Source organism: Lonchura striata, chromosome 37, assembly GCF_050655825.1.
Source record: "Lonchura striata isolate lonStrDom1 chromosome 37, ASM5065582v1, whole genome shotgun sequence".
Classification (NCBI taxonomy): domain Eukaryota; kingdom Metazoa; phylum Chordata; class Aves; order Passeriformes; family Estrildidae; genus Lonchura; species Lonchura striata.
Window position 1 is genome coordinate 15,050,723 of NC_140739.1, and position 23,175 is coordinate 15,073,897.

The 23,175-nt window shown below is 47.3% G+C and overlaps 1 protein-coding gene across 16 annotated transcripts in view; it reads left to right on the plus strand.

The window, feature by feature from the left end:
* Positions 1 to 13: 13 nt before the first annotated feature.
* The window catches only part of PRKCG (protein kinase C gamma), a 41,941-nt gene continuing 18,779 nt past the window's right edge, over positions 14 to 23,175 (plus strand). For 6 of the 16 annotated variants that reach the window (XR_014950999.1, XR_014951001.1, XM_085565779.1 and 3 more), the window contains exons 1-11: positions 14 to 1,779; positions 3,821 to 4,054; positions 6,758 to 6,789; positions 8,875 to 8,957; positions 11,240 to 11,351; positions 12,692 to 12,823; positions 14,410 to 14,566; positions 18,915 to 19,049; positions 20,599 to 20,686; positions 21,316 to 21,345; positions 22,707 to 22,829. Coding sequence is in view for 13 of the 16 variants with exons in the window: in XM_085565779.1 (XP_085421905.1) it covers positions 929 to 1,779; positions 3,821 to 4,054; positions 6,758 to 6,789; positions 8,875 to 8,957; positions 11,240 to 11,351; positions 12,692 to 12,823; positions 14,410 to 14,566; positions 18,915 to 19,049; positions 20,599 to 20,686; positions 21,316 to 21,345; positions 22,707 to 22,829 (1,977 nt within the window). In the remaining 3 variants the exon portion in view is untranslated. Of the gene's footprint in view, positions 3,013 to 3,820; positions 4,055 to 5,226; positions 6,095 to 6,757; positions 6,790 to 8,874; positions 8,958 to 11,239; positions 11,352 to 12,691; positions 12,824 to 14,409; positions 14,567 to 17,707; positions 18,067 to 18,321; positions 18,768 to 18,914; positions 19,050 to 20,598; positions 20,687 to 21,315; positions 21,346 to 22,706; positions 22,830 to 23,175 lie in introns of those variants that run through there. The other 10 variants (XR_014951000.1, XM_085565785.1, XM_085565780.1 and 7 more) reach the window with 6 other exon arrangements.

Consider the following 23,175-nt stretch of genomic DNA (forward strand, 5'->3'; position numbering starts at 1 on the left):
AAAATGGGATATTTTAGGGAGAAAAAATGGGAATTTTGGGGGGAAATTGGGGATTTTGGGGAGAAAATCCAGGAATTTGGGGAAAATTGGGAATTTTGGGGGGAAAATTGGGAATTTTGGGGGGAAAATTGGGGGTTTTTGGGAAAAAATGAATTTTTGTGGGAAAGTTTGGGAATTTTAAGGGGGAATTTTGGGGAGAAAACCCAGAAATTTGGGGGAAAATTGGAATTTTGCGGGGGGAAATTGGGTATTTTGTAGGGGAAATGGGGATTTTAGGGGGAAAAATGGAAATTAGGAGAAAAATGGGAATTTTTGGGGGGGAAAATTGGGAATTTTGGGGGGGAAATGGGAATTTTTGGGGAGAAAATTGGGAATTTCGGGGGGAAAACTGGGGATTTCTGGGGGGGAAATTTTTGGGGTGATAATTCCTGATTTTGGAGGGTCCCCAAACGGCCGCGACCCCAAAATTGGGAATTTTAGGAGGAAAAAAAATTTAAAAAAGAGGAGGGACTGGCCCCTCCCCCCCCCCAACCCAAATTTGGGGCTCCTGGGGGGGTGGGGGAGGGGTGACCCGTCCCAAATTCCCCAAATTTGGGTCCGGGGGGGGGGGTCCTCGGGGACCCGGCCGAGATTTTGGGTTTTTTTGGGAAAAATTCCCAAATTTAGTTCAGGATCCCTTTGGGAGCTCCTCCCAAGCGACGCGGCCCCTTTAAGAGAAGCCACGCCCATGCGGCCTCATTTGAATAACCCCGCCCATTGCCGCAGGGCGAGGCCGCGCCCTCTCCATTGAAATCAATGGGGGGGTTAAGCCACGCCCCCTCCGTTGAAATAAATGGGAGCTAAGCCACGCCCCCTCCATTGAAATCAATGGGAGCTAAGCCACGCCCCCTCCGCTGAAATCAATGGGCGCTAAGCCACGCCCCCCTCTATGCAAAACAACGGGGCTGAAGCCACGCCCCCTCCCGGCGCGCCTCTCACTTGCCGCAATGCCGAGGCCACGCCCCCCGCCCCTCTAGGCCACGCCCACGGCGCTAAGCCACGCCCCCTCCCCGGTTGCCGCGGGGGCCCGGCCCGAGTGTCCGAGTGTCCGTGGGTCTGTCCGTGTGTCCGAGTGTCCGTGGGTCTGTCCGAGTGTCCGTGGGTCTGTCCGTGTGTCTGTCCGAGTGTCCGAGTGTCCGTGGGTCTGTCCGAGTGTCCGTGGGTCTGTCCGAGTGTCCGTGCGTCTGTCCGAGTGTCCGAGTGTCCGTGGGTCTGTCCGAGTGTCCGAGTGTCCGTGGGTCTGTCCGAGTGTCCGTGGGTCTGTCCGAGTGTCCGTGGGTCTGTCCGAGTGTCCGAGTGTCCGTGGGGCTGTCCGAGTGTCCGTGGGTCTGTCCGAGTGTCCGAGTGTCCGTGGGGCTGTCCGTGTGTCCGAGTGTCCGTGGGTCTGTCCGAGTGTCCGAGTGTCCGAGTGTCCGAGTGTCCGTGGGTCTGTCCGTGTGTCCGAGTGTCCGTGGGTCTGTCCGAGTGTCCGTGGGGCTGTCCGTGTGTCTGTCCGAGTGTCCGAGTGTCCGTGGGTCTGTCCGAGTGTCCGTGGGGCTGTCCGAGTGTCCGTGTGTCCGTCCGAGTGTCCGAGTGTCCGTGGGTCTGTCCGTGTGTCCGTGTGTCCGTGGGTCTGTCCGTGTGTCCGAGTGTCCGAGTGTCTGTCCGAGTGTCCGTGTGTCCGTGTGTCCGTCCGTGTGTCCGTGTGTCCGTGTGTCCGGCCGTGTGTCCGAGCAGCGTCCGAGTGGCCGGAGAGCTCAGGTCAGTCCTGGGTGGGTGTGGGGGGGGGGTGGTTCAACAGCCCCGCCGTGGGTGTGTCCGTCTGTCCGTCTGTCCGTGTGTCCGTCTGTCTGTGTGTCCGTCTGTCCGTGTGTCCGTCTGTCCGTGTGTCCGTGGGTGTGTCCATCTGTCCGTGTGTCCATCTGTCCCTGTGTCCATCCCTGTGTCCACTCCAGGGTCCGTGGGTCTGTCCGTGTGTCCGTCCCAGTGTCCTCTCCTGTGTCCATCCCTGTGTCCACTCCTGTGTCCACTCCCCGTCCGTGTGTCCATCCCTGTGTCCATGTGTCCATCCCGGTGTCCATACCCGTGTCCGTGGGTCTGTCCGTGTGTCCGTCCCAGTGTCCACTCCAGTGTCCATCCCTGTGTCCACTCCTGTGTCCATTCCCGTGTCCGTGTGTCCATCCCTGTGTCCGGCCGGGGGTCTGTCCATATGTCCATCCCTGTGTCCACTCCTGTGTCCACTCCCCTGTCTGTGTGTCCGTCCCAGTGTCCACTCCAGTGTCCACTCCAGCGTCTGTGGGTCTGTCCGTGTGTCCACTCCTGTGTCCGTGTGTCCATCCCTGTGTCCATCCCTGTGTCTGGCTGTGGGTCTGTCCGTGTGTCCACACCTGTGTCCACTCCCCTGTCCGTGGGTCTGTCCGTGTGTCCAACCCCGTGTCCATCCCTGTGTCCACTCCAGTGTCCACTCCCCTGTCCGTGGGTCTGTCCGTGTGTCCACTCCTGTGTCCATTCCTGTGTCCATGTGTCCATCCCAGTGTCCAGCCGTGGGTCTGTCCATATGTCCACCCCTCTGTCCACTCCTGTGTCCGTGTGTCCACTCCCCTGTCCGTTTGTCCATCCCAGTGTCCACTCCAGTGTCCATCCCTGTGTCCGTGGGTCTGTCCGTGTGTCTGTCCCTCTGTCCACTCCCCTGTCCGTTTGTCCATCCCAGTGTCCACTCCAGTGTCCATCCCCGTGTCCGTGTGTCTGTCCCTCTGTCCACTCCCCTGTCCGTTTGTCCATCCCAGTGTCCACTCCAGTGTCCATCCCCGTGTCCGTGGGTCTGTCCGTGTGTCCGTCCCAGTGTCCATGATGTCCGTGGCTCTGTCCATGCCTCTGTCCCTGTGTCCATCCAGGTGTCCAGGCGTCCACCCATGGCTCCGTCCGGGTGTCCGTGTGTCCGTCCCGGTGTCCGTGAGTCCGTCCGGGTGTCCTTGGATCCGTCCGGATGTCCAGGTGTCCATCCCAGTGTCCATCCCAGTGTCCATCCAGTGTCCATCTGTCCATCCAGTGTCCGTGTGTCCATCCCATTGTCCATCCAGTGTCCATCTGTCCATCCCATTGTCCATCCCATTGTCCATCCAGTGTCCATCCAGTGTCCGTGTGTCCATCCCATTGTCCATCCAGTGTCCATCTGTCCATCCCATTGTCCATCCCATTGTCCATCCAGTGTCCATCCAGTGTCCGTGTGTCCATCCCATTGTCCATCCAGTGTCCATCTGTCCATCCCATTGTCCATCCATTGTCCATCCAGTGTCTGTGTGTCCATCCCATTGTCCATCCCCCTGTCCGTGTGTCCATCCCCGTGTCCATCCCAGTGTCCATCCCAGTGTCCATCCCAGTGTCCATCCAGTGTCCATCCCAGTGTCCGTGTGTCCATCCAGTGTCCATCTGTCCATCCCAGTGTCCGTGTGTCCATCCAGTGTCCATCCCATTGTCCATCCCAGTGTCCATCCCAGTGTCCACCCAGTGTCCATCTGTCCATCCAGTGTCCATCCCAGTGTCCATCTGTCCATCCAGTGTCCATCCCAGTGTCCACCCAGTATCCGTGTGTCCATCCCAGTGTCCATCTGTCCATCAAGTGTCCATCTGTCCATCCCAATGTCCATCTTTGCCTCCACTGACCACTGCAGCGGTCAGTGGCCCGAGTGTCCGTCCGTGTGTCCATCCGTGTGTCCATCCGTGTGTCCATCCGTGTGTCCACCCGTGTGTCCACCCGTGTGTCCATCCGTGTGTCCACCGCTGACCTCCCCTCTCCCCGCAGCCGTCCCTCCGCCCGTCCGTCCGTCCGTCCGTCCATGGCGCTGGCCGAGCCCGAGCGGTCAGCGGCCGCGGGAGTGGCCGGAGGAGCGGCCGGAGGAGCGGCCGGAGCGCGGCCGCTCTTCTGCCGCCGGGGGGCGCTGCGGCACAAGGTGGTCCACGAGGTGAAGAGCCACCGCTTCACCGCCAGGTTCTTCAAGCAGCCCACCTTCTGCAGCCACTGCACCGACTTCATCTGGTCAGTGACGGGGCCGGGAACATCTGGGGAACATCTGGGGAGGTCACCTGGACGGGTGGGACGCAGCTGGACACAGCTGGACACAGCTGGACAGGTGTGATGCACCTGTGTCCATCACACGTGGAGGGTTCCTCGAGGAACCGACCTTCTGCAGCCACTGCACCGACTTCATCTGGTCAGTGACGGGGCCGGGAACATCTGGGGAACATCTGGGGAGGTCACCTGGACGGGTGGGACACAGCTGGACACAGCTGGGGGGGATGGGACACACCTGGGTCCACCACACGTGGAGGGTTCCTCGAGGAACCGACCTCCTGCAGCCACTGCACCGACTTCATCTGGTCAGTGACGGGGCCGGGAACATCTGGGGAACATCTGGGGAGGTCACCTGGACAGGTGGGACACAGCTGGACACAGCTGGGGGGGATGGGACACACGTGGGTCCACCACACGTGGAGGGTTCCTCGAGGAACCGACCTCCTGCAGCCACTGCACCGACTTCATCTGGTCAGTGACACACCTGGGAACATCTGGGGAACATCTGGGGAGGTCACCTGGACAGGTGGGACGCAGCTGGACACAGCTGGGGGGGATGGGACACACCTGGGTCCACCACACGTGGAGGGTTCCTCGAGGAACCGACCTCCTGCAGCCACTGCACCGACTGCAGCTGGTCAGTGACACACCTGGGAACATCTGGGGAACATCTGGGGAGGTCACCTGGACGGGTGGGACACAGCTGGGCACAGCTGGGGGTGATGGGACACACCTGTGTCCATCACACGTGGAGGGTTCCTCGAGGAACCGACCTTCTGCAGCCACTGCACCGACTTCATCTGGTCAGTGACGCACCTGGGAACATCTGGGGAACATCTGGGGAGGTCACCTGGACGGGTGGGACACAGCTGGACACAGCTGGACACAGCTGGGGGGTATGGGACACACCTGGGTCCACCACACGTGGAGGGTTCCTCGAGGAACCGACCTTCTGCAGCCACTGCACCGACTGCAGCTGGTCAGTGACACACCTGGGAACATCTGGGGAACATCTGGGGAGGTCACCTGGACGGGTGGGACGCAGCTGGACACAGCTGGACACAGCTGGACAGGTGTGATGCACCTGTGTCCATCACACGTGGAGGGTTCCTCGAGGAACCGACCTCCTGCAGCCACTGCACCGACTTCATCTGGTCGGTGACGCACCTGGGAACATCTGGGGAACATCTGGGGAGGTCACCTGGACAGCTGGGACACAGCTGGACACAGCTGGGGGTGATGGGACACACCTGGGTCCACCACACGTGGAGGGTTCCTCGAGGAACCGACCTCCTGCAGCCACTGCACCGACTTCATCTGGTCAGTGACGGGGCCGGGAACATCTGGGGAACATCTGGGGAGGTCACCTGGACGGGTGGGACACAGCTGGACACAGCTGGGGGTGATGGGACACACCTGGGTCCACCACACATGGAGGGTTCCTCGAGGAACCGACCTTCTGCAGCCACTGCACCGACTGCAGCTGGTCAGTGACGGGGCCGGGAACATCTGGGGAACATCTGGGGAGGTCACCTGGACGGGTGGGACGCAGCTGGACACAGCTGGAACACAGCTGGACAGGTGTGATGCACCTGTGTCCATCACACGTGGAGGGTTCCTCGAGGAACCGACCTTCTGCAGCCACTGCACCGACTGCAGCTGGTCAGTGACACACCTGGGAACATCTGGGGAACATCTGGGGAGGTCACCTGGACAGGTGGGACACAGCTGGACACAGCTGGGGGTGATGGGACACACCTGGGTCCATCACACGTGGAGGGTTCCTCGAGGAACCGACCTTCTGCAGCCACTGCACCGACTGCAGCTGGTCAGTGACGGGGCCGGGAACATCTGGGGAACATCTGGGGAGGTCACCTGGACAGGTGGGACACAGCTGGACACAGCTGGACACAGCTGGGGGGGATGGGACACACCTGTGTCCACCACACGTGGAGGGTTCCTCGAGGAACCGACCTTCTGCAGCCACTGCACCGACTTCATCTGGTCAGTGACACACCTGGGAACATCTGGGGAACATCTGGGGAGGTCACCTGGACGGGTGGGACACAGCTGGACACAGCTGGGGGGGATGGGACACACCTGGGTCCACCACACGTGGAGGGTTCCTCGAGGAACCGACCTCCTGCAGCCGCTGCACCGACTGCAGCTGGTCAGTGACACACCTGGGAACATCTGGGGAACATCTGGGGAGGTCACCTGGACAGGTGGGACACAGCTGGGCACAGCTGGGGGGGATGGGACACACCTGGGTCCACCACACGTGGAGGGTTCCTCGAGGAACCGACCTCCTGCAGCCACTGCACCGACTGCAGCTGGTCAGTGACGGGGCCGGGAACATCTGGGGAACATCTGGGGAGGTCACCTGGACAGGTGGGACACAGCTGGACACAGCTGGGGGTGATGGGACACACCTGTGTCCACCACACGTGGAGGGTTCCTCGAGGAACCGACCTCCTGCAGCCACTGCACCGACTGCAGCTGGTCGGTGACACACCTGGGAACATCTGGGGAACATCTGGGGAGGTCACCTGGACGGGTGGGACACAGCTGGGCACAGCTGGGGGATGTCCAGGTGTGCCCAGCTGTGGTTTTTGGGGGTCCAGATGTGACCTCCTCCCCCCCACCCATTTCTGTCTCTCCCTCCAGGGGCATCGGCAAGCAGGGCCTGCAGTGCATGGGTGAGCGACCCCAAAATTACCCCAAATGACCCCAAAATCCACCCCCAAAATCCCCAAATTCACCAAATTCCTCAAAATTCCCCTAAAATAGCCCAAAATCCCCAAAATCCACCGCAAAAGTACCCCAAGATCCACCCCAAAATTCCCAAATTCACCAAATTCCTCAAAATTCCCCCAAAATAGCCCAAAATCCCCAAAATCCACCCCAAAAATACCCCAAAATCCACCCCAAAATTCCCAAAAAATCCTCCAAAATCCTCCAAAATCCACCCCAAAATCCCCAAATTCACCAACTTCCTCAAAATTCCCCCAAAAATGGCCCAAAATCCCCAAAATCCGCCCCAATAATACCCCAAGATCCACCCCAAAATTCCCAAAAAATCCTCAAAATCCCCCCCAAAATCCCCAAATTCACCAAATTCCTCAAAATTACCCCAAAATCCCCAAAATCCACCCCAAAAGTACCCCAAGATCCACCCCAAAATTCCCAAAAAATCCTCCAAAATCCACCCCAAAATCCACCCCAAAATCCCCAAATTCACCAAATTCCTCAAAATTCCCCCAAAATAGCCCAAAATCCCCAAAATCCACCCCAATAATACCCCAAGATCCACCCCAAAATTCCCAAAAAATCCTCCAAAATCCACCCCAAAATCCACCCCAAAATCCCCAAATTCACCAAATTCCTCAAAATTACCCCAAAATAGCCCAAAATCCCCAAAATCCACCCCAAAAGTACCCCAAGATCCACCCCAAAATTCCCAAAAAATCCTCCAAAATCCACCCCAAAATCCACCCCAAAATCCCCAAATTCACCAAATTCCTCAAAATTACCCCAAAATAGCCCAAAATCCCCAAAATCCACCCCAAAAATACCCCCAAATCCACCCCAAAATCCCCAAAAAAATCATCCAATGTCTACCCCAAAATCCGCTCCAAAATACCCCAAATCTACCGAAATTCCCAAAAAATTCCCCCAAAACCCCCAAATTCACCAAATTCCACAAAATTCCCCAAATTGCCCCAAAATCCACCCCAAAATCCCCAAAAAAATCCTCCAAAATCCACCCCAAAATTCACCAAAAATCCCCCAAACTCCCCCAAAATACCCCAAAATCCATCCCAAAATCCATCCCAAAATCCCAAAATTACCCCAAAATCCATCCCAAAATCCACCCCAAAATTTCCCAAAATCCAAACCAAAATTCCCCAAAATCCACCCCAAAATCCACTCCAAAATACCTCAAATTCACCAAAATCCCCCAAATTCACCCAAATCTCTCAAAAATACCCCAAAATCCCCCCGAAATTCTTCCCAAAATCGCCCAAATTCCCCCAAAATTCCCAATTTTCCCCCCAAAATTCCCAAATTTCTCCAATTTTGGGACCCGTGGGTTCGGGGTGGGCGTGGCCTGGGCGGTGATTGACAGGCAGGGGAATTTTGGGGATTTTTGGGGAAATTTTGGGAATTTTGGGGAAATTTTGGGAGAATTTTTTGGGAATTTTGGAGGGATTTTGGATTTTGGGAAATTTGGAGGAAATTTGGGGATTTTTGGTGGGAATTTTGAGTGAAATTTGGGGAATTTTGGGGGAAATTTTGGGGAATTTTTGGGAGAATTTTGGGGGCATTTTGGAGGGATTTGGAATTTTGGGGAATTTGGGAATTTTGCAGAATTTTTGGGAGAATTTTGGGGAATTTTGGGTGGAATTTTGGGGATTTTGGGTGGCATTTTAAGGGGAATTTTTAGGGGGAATACAGGGAGTTTTTATTGGAATTTTGAGTGGAAATTTGGGTATTTTAAGGGCAATTTGGGAATTTTTAGGGGATTTTTTTTGGGAATTTTTTGGGAGAATTTGGGGAATTTTCTGGGGGAATTTTGGGACGTTTTTAGGGAGTTTTTTGGGGAATTTTGAGGGGAATATTGGTAATTTTAAGGGAATTTTGAGGGGAATTTTGGTACTTTTTTTTTTTAATTTTGGGTGGAATTTTGGGGCTTTTTTTGGGAATTTTTTGGGGGAATTTTGGGTGGAATTTTGGGTGGAATTTGGGGGATTTTGGCCCTTTCTGACCCTTTTTTTTGGCAGTTTGCAGCTTCGTGGTTCACAAACGCTGCCACGAATTCGTCACCTTCGAATGTCCCGGCGCCGGGAAGGGACCCCAGACCGACGTGAGTCCCAAATTCCCAAAACATTCCCAAAATTCCCACAAAATCCCCCAAAAATTCCCACAAAAAACCCCAAAATCCCCACAAAAATCCCCACAAAAATCCCCCAAAAAATCCCTCCAAAATCCCCAAAAATTCCATAAAAATTCGCCTTAAAATTCCCTCAAAATTCCCAAAAATTCCCCCCAAAATCCCTGAAAAATTCCCCCCAAATTCCCCAAAAATTACCTAAATATTCCCCTTAAAATTCCTTTAAAATCCCCAAAAAATCCCCAAAAATCCCCCAAAAATGCCCAAAATTTCACCCAAAAATCCCCCAAAAATGCCCAAAATTTCACCCAAAAATCCCCCAAAAATCCCCCTTAAAATTCCCCAAAAATTCCCCCCCAAAATCCCCCCAAAAATCCCCACTAAAATCGCCAAAAATCCCACAAAATCCCCCCAAAATTCCCCTTAAAATTCCCCAAAAATTCCCCCAAAAATCTCCACAAATTTCCCCAAAATCCCCCCAAAATCCCCCTTAAAATTCCCTAAAAATTCCCCAAAATTCCCCAAAAATTCTCCAAAAGTCCCCACAAAAACCCCCTCAAAAATCCCCACAAAAGTCTCCCAAAAATTCCCCAAAAATCCCCCAAAAATTCCCAAAAATCCCCTCAAAAATTCCCCCAAGAATCCCCACCAAAAAACCCCAAAAAATTCCCAAAAATCCCCCAAAAATTCCCCTTAAAATCCCCTCAAAATTCCCAAAAATTCCCAAAATCCCCCCCCCAAAATCCCCCCCCAAAATCCCCACAAAAATCCCTGGAAAATTCCCCTCAAAATTCCCAAAAATTCCCTAAAAATTTGCCTTAAAATTCCCCAAAAATCCCCTCAAAAATTCCCAAAATTTCCCCAAAATTCCACTTGAAATCCTCATTTTTTCACCCAAAATCCCCATTTTTTCACCCAAAACTTCTGGGATTTTTCCCAAAATTTTGGGACTTCTCCCCAAAATTTGGGAAGTTTTAATAAAATTTGGGAATTCTCCCAAATTTCCCCAAAATGCACCCAATTTAACCCTTTAAACCCCAAAAATCCCACACAAAATCCCCATTTTTGGACCCAAAATCCCCATTTTTTCACCCAAAACCTCCGGGTTTTTTCCCAAAATGTTGGGAATTTCACCCAAAATTTGGGAATTCTCCCAAATTTCCCCCAAATCCGCCCAATTTAACCCTTTAAACCCCAGAAATTCCAAGTAAGATCCCCATTTTTGGGCCAAAAATCCTCATTTTTTCACCCCAAATCCCCATTTTTCCCCCCAAAACCTCCCGGTTTTTTCCCAAAATTTTGGGAATTTCACCCAAAATTTGGGAATTCACCCAAAATATCCCCAAAATCCACCCAATTTAACCCTTTAAACCCTGTAAATCCCACGCCAAATCCCCATTTTTGGACCAAAAATCCTCATTTTTTCACCCAAAATCCTCATTTTTTCCCCCAAAACCTCCGGGTTTTTTCCCAAAATTTTGGGAATTCGCCCCAAAATCTGGGAATTCTCTGGCAGGACCCCCGGAACGATCCCAAATTTCGGGTGCAGGGCTCCCAAATTTGGCCAATTTAACCCTTTCACCCCTGGACCTTTCACCCAAAATTGCCATTTTTTTTTCCCAAAATCCCCAATTTTTTCCCTTAAATCTGCAATTTTTTCCCCAAACTTTTGGGAATCCTCCCCAAAATTTGGGAATTCACCCAAATTTCCCCAAAATCCGCCCAATTTAACCCTTTAAACCCCGTAAATCCCATGCAAAATCCCCATTTTTGGGCCAAAAATCCTCATTTTTTCACCCAAAGTCCTCATTTTTTCACCCAAAACCTCCGGGTTTTTTCCCAAAATTTTGGGAATTCGCCCCAAAATCTGGGAATTCTCTGGCAGGACCCCCGGAACGATCCCAAATTTTGGGTGCAGGGCTCCCAAATTTGGCCAATTTAACCCTTTCAACCCAGGGCATTTCTCCCAAAATCGCCTTTGTTTTTTTCCCAAAATCCCCAATTTTTTCCCTAAAATCTGCAATTTTTTCCCCAAACTTTTGGGAATCCTCCCCAAAATTTGGGAATTCACCCAAATTTCCCCCAAATCCGCCCAATTTAACCCTTTAAACCCCGTAAATCCCACACAAAATCCCCATTTTTGGACCAAAAATCCTCATTTTTTCACCCAAAATCCTCATTTTTTCCCCCAAAACCTCCGGGTTTTTTCCCAAAATTTTGGGAATTTCACCCAAAATCTGGGAATTCTCTGGCAGGACCCCCGGAACAAGCACAAATTTCGGGTGCACAGCTACAGCAGCCCCACCTTCTGCGACCACTGCGGCTCGCTGCTCTACGGCCTCGTGCACCAGGGCATGAAGTGCTCCTGTGAGTCCCCAATTTTGGGGCAAATTCGGGTGATTTTGGGAAAATTGGGGAATTTGGGGGTTCGGGGGGGGTTGGGGAAAAAAATCGGGGAAAAATTGGGGTTTTGGGGGGATTTGAAGGGGATTTTTGGGGGTTTTTTTAGGGGTTTATTTTGAATTTTGGGGGGTTTTTTGGGGGGGATTTTGGGGAATTTGAGAAAGTTTGGGGATTTTTGGGGGGATTTTTAATGGATTTTTGGGATTTTTGGGGGGATTTGGGGATTTTTGGGGGATTTTTAATGGATTTTTGGGATTTTTGGGGGGATCTGGGGAATTTTTGGGCATTTTTAGGGGGTTTTGGGGGATTTTGGGGGATTTTTAGGGGATATTTGGAGGGGATTTTTGGGGGGGTTTTGAGCATTTGGGGAATTTTGGGAATTTTTAGGGGATTTTGGGGATATTTTGGGGGAGATTTGGGGATTTTTGGGATTTTTTTAGGGTTTTTTTGGGATTTTTTTGGGGAGGATTTTGGGTGGATTTTGAGCATTTTGGGAATTTTTCGAATTTTTGGGGGGATTTTGTGATTTTTGGGAATTTTTAGGGAATTTTTTGGGACTTTTTGGGATTTTGGGGAGGTTTTGGGAATTTTTGGAATTTTTAGGGGAATTTTGGGGGATTTTGGACGGATTTGGGGATTTTTGGGATTTTTTGGGGGGGATTTTGGGAATTATTTGAATTTTAGGTGACTTGGGATTTTTGGGGGGAATTTTGGGATTTGGGGAATTTGGGAAATTTTGGGGATTTTTGGGGGGATTTTTGGGATTTTTGGGAGGATTTTAAGGGGGTTTTGAGCATTTTGGGAATTTTTGGGAATTTTGGGGGGGAATTTGGGGATTTTTGGGGAATTTTTGGGGTTTGGGAAAAAATTCGGGATGATTGCTTTTTGGGCCGTTCCGACCCCCAAAAACTCCCGAAAAATTCCCGAAAAATTCCCGAAATTCCCAAAATTCCCGAATTTTGCAGGCTGTGAGATGAACGTGCACAAACGCTGCGTGCAGGGGAGGAAAATGTGCAAAAAATCCATAAAAAATCCATAAAAAATCCGATTTTTTTGCTTTTTGGGCCGTTCCGACCCCCAAAAACTCCCGAAAAATTCCCAAAAAATTCCCGAAATTCCCAAATCTTCCAGAGAGTGACAAAGGAATCCACAAACATTGCGATCAGAGGGGATTTTGGGATAAAATCCATTAAAAATCCATAAAAAATCCATTTTTTTTGCTTTTTGGGCCGTTCCGACCCCCAAAAACTCCCGAAAAATTCCCAAAAAATTCCCGAAATTCCCAAAATTCCCGAATTTTGCAGGCTGTGAGATGAACGTGCACAAACGCTGCGTGCAGAGCGTCCCGAGCCTCTGCGGCGTCGACCACACCGAGAGGAGGGGGCGGCTCCAGATCCGCATCCAGGCCCTGCCCGGGGAGCAGCTCCACGTCACAGGTGCCAAAAATTCCCAAAAATTCCTCGGGAATCAGCTCCGGAATTCCTGGGAATCGTCAGGGAAAAAAACCCCGCGAAAATCCGGTCGGGAATGGGGGAAAAATGGGGGGAAATTGAGAAAAATGTGGGGAAAATCCCGAAAACTTTGGCTCGAAAATTCCCAAAAATTCCCAAAAATTCCTCGGGAATCAGCTCCGGAATTCCTGGGAATCGTCAGGGAAAAAACCCCGAGAAAATCCGGTCGGGAATGGGGGAAAAATGGGGAAAAATTGAGAAAAATGTGGGGAAAATCCCGAAAACTTTGGCTCGAAAATTCCCGAAAATTCCCAAAAATTCCTCGGGAATGAGCTCCGGAATTCCTGGGAATCGTCAGGGAAAAAACCCCGAGAAAATCCAGTCGGGAATGGGGGGAAAATGGGGAAAAATTTGGGAAAAATCTTGAAAACTTTGGCTCAAAAATTCTTAAAAATTCCTGAAAATTCCCAAAAATTTCTCAGGATTGAGCTCGGGGATTCCTGGGTATCGTCAGGGAAAAAAAACCCCACGAAAATCCGGTTGGGAATGGGGGGAAAATGGGGAAAAATCTTGAAAAGTGGGATAAAAATCCACAAATTTCAAAAATAAAAATCCAAAAAATTCCTAAAAATTCCAAAAAATCCCAAAAATTTCTCAGGAATGAGCTCGGGAATTCCTGGGAATCATCCGGGAAAAAAACCCCGAGAAAATCCGGTCGGGAATGGGGGGAAAATGGGGGAAAAAAAAGAAAAAAAATCCCATTTTTGGGCCATTTTTGGCCGTTTTTTCACCATTTTTCACCGTTTTTTCTCGGATTTTTTCCCAAATTCCCGTTTTTTTCCCCCAAATTCCCAGTGGGCGAGGCGCGGAACCTGATCCCGATGGATCCCAACGGACTCTCGGATCCCAAATCCCAAATCCCCCAAAAATCCCATTTTTGGAGCCGTTTTTGGCCGTTTTTTGCCATTTTTTCACCATTTTTTCACCATTTTTTCCCAAATTCCCGTTTTTTCCCCCAAATTCCCAGTGGGCGAGGCGCGGAACCTGATCCCGATGGATCCCAACGGGCTCTCGGATCCCAAATCCCAAAACCCCCAAAAATCCCATTTTTGGGGCCGTTTTTGGCCGTTTTTTGACCGTTTTTGGCCGTTTTTTCACCGTTTTTCCCCGGATTTTTTCCCAAATTCCCATTTTTTTTCCCCAAATTCCCAGTGGGCGAGGCGCGGAACCTGATCCCGATGGATCCCAACGGGCTCTCGGATCCCAAATCCCAAAACCCCCTAAAATCCCAATTTTGGAGCCACTTTTGGCCGTTTTTTGGCCGTTTTTCACCGTTTTTCCCCGGATTTTTTCCCAAATTCCTGTTTTTTTCCCCCAAATTCCCAGTGGGCGAGGCACGGAACCTGATCCCGATGGATCCCAACGGGCTCTCGGATCCCAAATCCTAAAACCCCCCAAAATCCCATTTTTGGGGCCGTTTTTGGTCATTTTTTCACCGTTTTTCGCCGTTTTTTCACCTTTTTTTCTCGGATTTTTTCCCAAATTCCTGGTTTTTTCCCCCAAATTCGCAGTGGGCGAGGCGCGGAACCTGATCCCGATGGATCCCAACGGGCTCTCGGATCCCTACGTGAAGCTGAAGCTGATCCCCGACCCCAAGAACGTCTCCAAGCAGAAAACGCGGACGGTGAAGGCGACGCTGAACCCGGTGTGGAACGAGGCCTTCCTCTTGTGAGAAATGGGGCAAAAAAGGGCGAAAACGGGAAAAAATCTGCGGGGAAATCGGGGAAAAATTGGGGGAAAATCAGGAAAAAAATTGGGGGAAAATCGGGGGAAAAATGGTTAAAAAATGGAGGAAAAATGGTTGAAAAATGGAGGAAAAATGGAGGAAAAATGGTTGAAAAATGGGAATAAAAGGGGGGAAAATGGGGGGAAAATGAGGAGAAAAGAGGAAAAAATAAGAAAAAGATATTGGAAATAAAAGAGGAAAAATTGGGAAAAAAACAGGAAAAAAAAGGGAAAAAATGGGGGAAAATTGGTTAAAAATGGAGGAAAAATGGTTAAAAAATGGGAATAAAAGGGGAAAAAATGGGAGGGAAATGGGGAAAAAATTGGGGAAAATGGTAAAAAATAAGAGGAAAAAATGGGGAGGAAAAAGGTAAAAATTGGGAAAAGAAACAGGGAAAAAATGGGGAAAAAACCAGGAAAAAAAGGGTGAAGGCGACGCTGAACCCGGTGTGGAACGAGGCCTTCCTCTTGTGAGAAATGGGGCAAAAAAGGGCGAAAACGGGAAAAAATCCAAGGGGAAATCGGGGAAAAATTGGGGAAATATCGGGAAAAAAATTGGGGGAAAATTGGTTAAAAAATGGAGGAAAAATGGTTAAAAAATGGAGGAAAAATGGTTAAAAAATGGGAATAAAAGGGGGAAAATGGGGGGAAAATGAGGAGAAAAGAGGAAAAAATAAGAAAAAGATATTGGAAATAAAAGAGGAAAAATTGGGAAAATATCAGGAAAAAGAAGGAAAAAATGGGGAAAAAATGTTAAAAAATGGGAATAAAAGGGGAAAAATGGGGGGAAAATGAGAAGAAAAAAAGAAAAATTGAGGAAAAAAAAATTGGAAATAAAAGAGGAAAAATTGGGAAAATATCAGGAAAAATGGGAAAAAAATAGGAAGAAAAAAGGAAAAAATAGGGGAAAATTGGTTAAAAGTGGAGGGAAAATGGTTAAAAAATGGGAATAAAAGGGGAAAAAATGGGAGGGAAATGGGGAAAAAAATTGGGGAAAATGGTAAAAAATAAGAGGAAAAAATGGGGAGGGAAAAGGAAAAAATTGGGAAAAGAAACAGGGAAAAAAAATGGGGAAAAAACCAGGAAAAAAAGGGTGAAGGCGACGCTGAAGCCGGTGTGGAACGAGGCCTTCCTCTTGTGAGAAATGGGGCAAAAAAGGGCAAAAATGGGAAAAAATCCACCGGAAAATCGGGGAAAAATTGGGGGGAAATCGGGAAAAAAATTGGGGGAAAATCGGTTAAAAAATGGAGGAAAAATGGTTAAAAAATGGAGGAAAAATGGTTAAAAAATGGGAATAAAAGGGGGGAAAATGGGGGGAAAATGAGAAGAAAAAAAGAAAAATTGAGGAAAAAAAATATTGGAAATAAAAGAGGAAAAATTGGGAAAATATCAGGAAAAATGGGGAAAAAATAGGAAGAAAAAAGGAAAAAATGGGGGAAAATTGGTTAAAAGTGGAGGGAAAATGGTTAAAAAATGGAGGAAAAATGGTTAAAAAATGGGAATAAAAGGGGGGAAAATGGGGGGAAAATGAGGAGAAAAGAGGAAAAAATAAGAAAAAGATATTGGAAATAAAAGAGGAAAAATTGGGAAAAAAACAGCAAAAAAAAGGGAAAAAATGGGGGAAAATTGGTTAAAAATGGAGGAAAAATGGTTAAAAAATGGGAATAAAAGGGGAAAAAATGGGAGGGAAATGGGGAAAAAAATTGGGGAAAATGGTAAAAAATAAGAGGAAAAAATGGGGAGGAAAAAGGTAAAAATTGGGAAAAGAAACAGGAAAAAAAATGGGGAAAAAACCAGGAAAAAAAGGGTGAAGGTGATGCTGAAGCCGGTGTGGAACGAGGCCTTCCTCTTGTGAGAAATGGGGCAAAAAAGGGCAAAAATGGGAAAAAATCCACCGGAAAATCGGGAAAAAATTGGGGGGAAATTGGTTAAAAAATGGAGGAAAAATGGGTACAATTTGGGGGAAAATTTGGGAAAAATTCAGGAAAAATGGCAAGAAATTGGGAAAAAAACAGAAAAAAAATGGGAATAATTCAGAAAAAAATTGGGAACATTTGGGGAAAATTTGGGAAAAATTTCGGGGAAGAATCAAGGGAAAAATGGGGGGGAATCAGGGAAAAATTGGGGGAATTTTGGGAAAAATAGTGAAAAATTCAGGGAAAATTTGGGAACAATTTGGGAAAGTTTGGGAATAATTCAGGAAAATTTGGGAAAAATCCTGGGAAAATTTAGGTGAAAAATGAAGGAAATATTTGGGGAAAATAGGGGGGAAATGGAGGAAAATTACTGAAAAATCAGGGAAAAAGTGAGAAAAATCTGGGAAAAATTTGGGAATCATTCAGGAAAATTTGGGGGGAAAATTTAGGGAAAAATATGGAAAAAATGGGAGAAAAATCACAGGGAAAATGGGGAAAAATGGGAGAAAATTGGGGAAAATAGTGAGAAAAACAAGGGAAATTGGGAAAACTCTGGGGTAAAATGAGGAAAATTTGGGGAAAATTTTGGGAATAATTCAGGAAAAACTTGATGGAAAAATGAGGAAAAAATCGAGGAAAAATCACAAAAAATCGCTAAAAATTCAGGAAAAAAAGGGGGAAAATTAGGGAAAATTTCTGGAAAATTTGGGAAAAAATTGGGAAAAATCCTGGGAAAACGTGGGTGAAAAATCAGGGAAAAAATGGGGAAAAATCACCAAAAATCGCTAAAAATTCAGGGAAAAAGGGGGAAAAATCAGGGAAAATTTGGGAAAAATCCTGGGATAATGTGGCGGAAAAATCAGGGGAAAAACGGGGAAAAATCAGGGAAAAATGCAAAAAATCACTAAAAATTCAGGGAAAAAAGGGGGAACCATTGCAGGGAAAATGGGGGAAAATAGTGAGAAAAACAAGGAAAATTGGGAAAATTCTGGGATAAAATGAGAAAAATTTGGGAATAATTCAGGAAAAACTTGAGGGAAAAATGAGGAAAAATCACCAAAAATCGCTAAAAATTCATGGAAAAAAGGGGGAAACCCGGGAAAAGCTGCAGGGAATGTTGGGAATGTTGGGGCCATTCCCGAATTCCCGTTTTTTTTGGGAATGGCAGCGCGCTGCGGCCCGGGGACGCGGAGCGGCGCCTCTCGGTGGAGGTGTGGGACTGGGACCGGACGTCCAGGAACCACATGGGGAAAATGGGGAAAATTGGGAAAAATTGGGGAAAATAGAGAGAAAAAACAAGGAAAATTGGGGAAAACTCGGGGGTAAAATCAGAAAAATTTGGGGGAAATTTTGGGAATAATTCAGGGAAAAATTGAGGGAAAAATGAGGAAAAAATCGAGGAAAAATCACCAAAAATCGCTAAAAATTGAGGGAAAAAAGGGGAAAAATCAGGGAAAATTTGGGAAAAAATTGGGAATAATCCTGGGATAATGTGGCAGAAAAATCAGGGGAAAAACGGGGAAAAATCAGGGAAAAATGCAAAAAATCACTAAAAATCCAGGAAAAAAAGGGGGAAAATCAGGGAAAATTTCTGGAAAATTTGGGGAAAAAATTGGGAAAAATCCTGGGAAAATGTGGCTGAAAAATCAGGGAAAAAATGGGGAAAAATCACCAAAAATCGCTAAAAATTCAAGGAAAAAAAGGGAAAATGAGGGAAAAAGGGGGGAAATGTTGGGAATGTTGGGGCCATTCCCGAATTCCCGGTTTTTTTGGGAATGGCAGCGCGCTGCGGCCCGGGGACGCGGAGCGGCGCCTCTCGGTGGAGGTGTGGGACTGGGACCGGACGTCCCGGAACCACTGCGGGGAAAATGGGGAAAATTGGGGAAAATTGGGAAAAATTGGGGAAAATAGAGAGAAAAACAAGGGAAATTGGGAAAAATTGGGGAAAATAGAGAGAAAAACAAGGAAAATTGGGAAAAATTGGGGAAAATAGAGAGAAAAACAAGGGAAATTGGGGAAATAGTGAGAAAAACAAGGGAAATTGGGAAAACTCTGGGGTAAAATGTGAAAAATTTGGGGGAAATTTTGGGAATAATTCAGGGAAAAATTGAGGGAAAAATGAGGAAAAAATTGAGGAAAAATCGCTAAAAATTCAGGGAAAAAAGGGGAAAATCAAGGAAAATTTCTGGAAAATTTGGGGAAAAATTGGAAATAATCCTGGGATAATGTGGCAGAAAAATCAGGGGAAAAATGGGGAAAAATCACCAAAAATCGCTAAAAATTCATGGAAAAAAGGGGAAAATGAGGGAAAAAGGGGGGAAATGTTGGGAATGTTGGGGCCATTCCCGAATTCCCGGTTTTTTTGGGAATGGCAGCGTGCTGCGGCCCGGGGACGCGGAGCGGCGCCTCTCGGTGGAGGTGTGGGACTGGGACCGGACGTCCCGGAACGATTTCATGGGCGCCATGAGCTTCGGAGTGGCCGAGCTGCTCAAGGGCCGCGTGGACGGATGGTGAGGGGATTGGGGCGAAAAACGGGGATTTTGGGAAAATGGGGGTTTGGGGGAAAAATGGGGATTGGGGGAAAATGGGGGTTTGGGGGGAAAAACGGGGATTTTGGGAAAAATGGGGGTTTGGGGGGAAATGGGGATTGGGGGAAAAATGGGGATTTGGGAAAAATGGGGGTTGGGGAAATGGGGGTTTGGGGGAAAATGGGGGTTGGGGGGAAAAACGGGGATTTTGGGAAAAATGGGGGATGGGGGGAAATGGGGATTGGGGGGAAATGGGGGTTGGGGGGAAATGGGGGTTTGGGGCGAAAAACGGGGATTTTGGGAAAATGGGGGTTGGGGGGAATGGGGATTGGGGGAAAAATGGGGGTTGGGGGGAAATGGGGATTTTGGGAAAATGGGGGATTGGGGAGAAAAACGGGGATTTTGGGAAAAATGGGGGTTGGGGGAAATGGGGGTTTGGGGCGAAAAACGGGGGTTTTGGGAAAAATGGGGGTTTGGGGAAAATGGGGATTGGGGGAAAATGGGGGTTTGGGGAAAATGGGGGTTTGGGGAAAAATGGGGATTTTGGGAAAATGGGGTTTGGGAAAAATGGGGATTTTGGGGGGAATTGGGGGGCGATGGGGAATTTGGGGGGGAATGGGGGTTTTGGGGAAAAACGGGGATTTGGGGAAAAATGGGGATTTTGGGGGGAATTATGGGGGTTTTGGGGGAAAATTTGGGGGGGGGATGGGGAATTTTGGAGGGAAAAATGGGGATTTTTGGGGGGGGAAATGGGAATTTTTTGGGGGAAAATTGGGGATTTTAGGGGAAAAACGGGGGTTTTGGGAAAAACAGGGGGTTGGGGGGAAATTGGGGGGGAAATGGGGAATTTTGGGGAGAAAATGGGGTTTTTGGGGGGAAAATGGGAATTTTTTGGGGGGAAATGGGAATTTTTGGGGTTTTTTGGGGAGAAAATGGGAATTTTTGGGGTTTTTTTGGGGGGAAATGGGAATTTTCGGGGGGAAAATTGGGGATTTTGGGGGAAATGGGAATTTTGAGAAAAAAATGGGAGGGGAAATGGGGAATTTTGGGGGGGAAAATGGGGATTTTGGGGGGAAATTGGGAATTTTGGGGGGAAAATGGAAATTTTAGGGGGAAATGGGAATTTTGGGGGGAAATTGGGAATTTTTTGGGGAAAATGGGAATTTGGGGGTAAAATGGTAACTTTTAGGGCTTTTTTGGGGGTACAATGGGAATTTTGGGGGATAAAATGGGAATTTTGAGGGATAAATGGGGATTTTTGGGGGAATTTTGGTATTTTTACGGGGATTTTTTGGGGGATTTTTTGTGAATTCTGGGATTTTTTTGAGGAGACTTTTGGGAATTTTTGGAGGGGATTTTTTGTGGGAATTTTGTGGGATTTTGGGGATTTTTTGGGGGGATTTTATGGGAATTTTGGGGGATTTGGGGCTGTTTTTCCCGGATTTTTGGGGGAATTTTGGCATTTTGGGGCAGCTTCGAAAAAATGCCCCAAAATTCCCAAATTTTCGCCCAAAATTCCCAAATTTTTCAGGTTCAAGCTGCTGAACCAGGAGGAGGGCGAATATTACAACGTCCCCGTGGCCGACACCGACGACTGCGGCCTCCGGCCCAAATTCGAGGTTTGGAGCCCCAAAATTCCCAAAATTTTCCCCAAAATTTTGGCAAATTCCCCAAATTCCCCGAAAAGGAAAAAAATCCCCCCCAGAAATCAAAAAAAATCCCGGAAGAAAACTCCAAAAAATGCAAAAAATGGCCAAAAATTTTAAAAAAAATTAAAAAATAATTGGAAATATTCCCACAAAAAATTTTGAGGAATTCCCACAAAATCCAAGAAATTGGTAAAAATTTATTAAAAAAATGAAAAAACTGCATAGAAATTCTCAAAAAAATACCAAAAATGCTCCAAAGTTTTAAAAAATTCTCCAAAAGTTCTGAGAAATTCCCAAAATTTCCCAGGAAAGAAAAAAATTCCACCCAGAAATTTGAAAAAAAAAACCCAAAATACCCCAAAAATTTTCAAAATTTTTAAAAATCCAAAATATTCCCAAATAATTCAAAAAAAAATTTTTAAATCCCAAAAAAATCCTGAAAATTCCCCAAAAATTAAAAAAAAAAAAATCTCAAAATATTCCTAAAAATTCCCCCAAAAAAGTTCCAAAAAGTCCCAAAAAATTCCCAAAATCCCCAAATATTTTCCTCAAATTCCCCAAAAATTCCGAATTTCTCCCAAATTTTGTTTTTTTTTCAGGCTTGCAATTATCCGCTGGAGCTGTACGAGGTAAAATTGGGGGAAAAATGGGGAAAAATCCGGGAAAAATTGGGAAAATTTTGGGATAAAATTGGGAAAATTTTGGGATAAAATTGGGAGGGAAAAATGGGGAAATTTTGGGAAAAATGGGGGAAAAAATGCAAGAAAAAAGCTGGGAAATGGGGAAAAATGTAGGAAAATGGGAAAATTGGGAAAAATTGGAATTTTTTTGGAATTTTTTCCGGTAGAAAGTGCAGCGGGGGCCGGGGGGGAAATGCAAAAAAAAAAAGGGAAAATTGGGGGAAAAATTGGGAAAAAAAGAAATAATGGAAGAAAAATGGGAAAAAATTGAGAAAATGTGAAAAATCGGGAAAAATGCAAAAAAAGGGGAAATTTTGGGGGAAAAGTGCAGGAAAAAAGGGAAATTTGGGGAAAATGGGAAAAATTTGTGGGAAAATGGGAAAAATTGGGTGAATATAGGAAAAAAATTGGAAAAATGGGGAAAAAAAGGAAATAATGGGGGGAAAATGGGAAAAAATTGGAAAATTTGGGAAAAATTGGGAAAAATGCAAAAAAAAGGGAAATTTTGGGGGAAAGTGGGGGGAAAGTGCAGGAGAAAAGGGAAATTTGGGGAAAATGGGAAAAATTTGTGGGAAAATGGGAAAAATTTGTGGGAAAATGGGAAAAAATGGGGAAAAATTGTGAAAAAATGGGAGAAAAATGGGAAAAAAATGGGAAAATGGGAAAAATTGGGAAGAATTAAAAAAAAAAAGGGAAATTTTGGGGGAAATTGGCGGAAAATGGGGGGAAAGTGCAGGAAAAAAGGAGAAATGTGGGGAAAATGGGAAAAGTTGGGGGAAAATGGGAAAAATTGGGAAAAAATGGCAGGAAAATAGGAAAAAAAAAAGAAATGGGGGAAAAAATTGGGGGAAAATCGGGGGAAAATTGGGGAAAATGCAAAAAAAAGGAAATTTTGGGGGAAAATGGGGGGAAAGTGCAGGAAAAAAGGAGGAATGTGGGGAAAATGGGAAAAATTGGGGAAAAAATGGGAGAAAAATGGGGAAAAAATGGGAAAAATGGGAAAAATTGGGAAAATGGGAAAAATTGGGGAAAATGCAAGAAAAAGGGCAATTTTGGAGGAAAGTGGGAGAAAAGTGCAGGAGAAAAGGAGAAATTTGGGGAAAATGGGAAAAATTGGGGAAAAATGGGAAAAAAATGGGAAAAAAATGGGAGAAAAATGGAAAAAAATGGGAGAAAAATGGGAAAAAATTGGGAAAAAATTGGGGAAAATGGGAACAATTTGGGATAAAATGGGGGGAAATGCAGGGAAAAAGCTGGGAAATGGGGGAATATGTTAAAAAATGGAATTTTTTGGGAATTTTCTCCGGCAGAAAGTGCGCCGGGGGCCGGGCCCCTCCCCCAGCCCCTCCCCGCTGCCCTCCCCCGGCAGCGGCCGCTCGACGCTCGGGGACTTCAACTTCCTCATGGTGCTGGGCAAGGGCAGCTTCGGCAAGGTCAGATCCCCAGAATTCCCAAAAAATTTGGGAATTGCCAAAAAAAACCCGGGGAGAAACGGTGAAAAAATGGCGGAAAACGGGGAAAAAATGGCGGAAAAAGGTGGAAAAATGGCGAAAAACGGACGGAAAATGGGGGGAACGGTGAAAAAATGGCTCCAAAAAGAGGGAAAATTAACTCAAAAATCGCTTGGGGGTGGTGAGATCCAGAATTCCCAAAAGTCCCAAAAGAATTTGGGAATTGCCAGAAAAAACCCGGGGAGAAACGGTGAAAAAATGGCGGAAAACGGGGAAAAAAATGGCGAAAAACGGTTGGAAAATGGGGGGAACGGTGAAAAAATGGCTC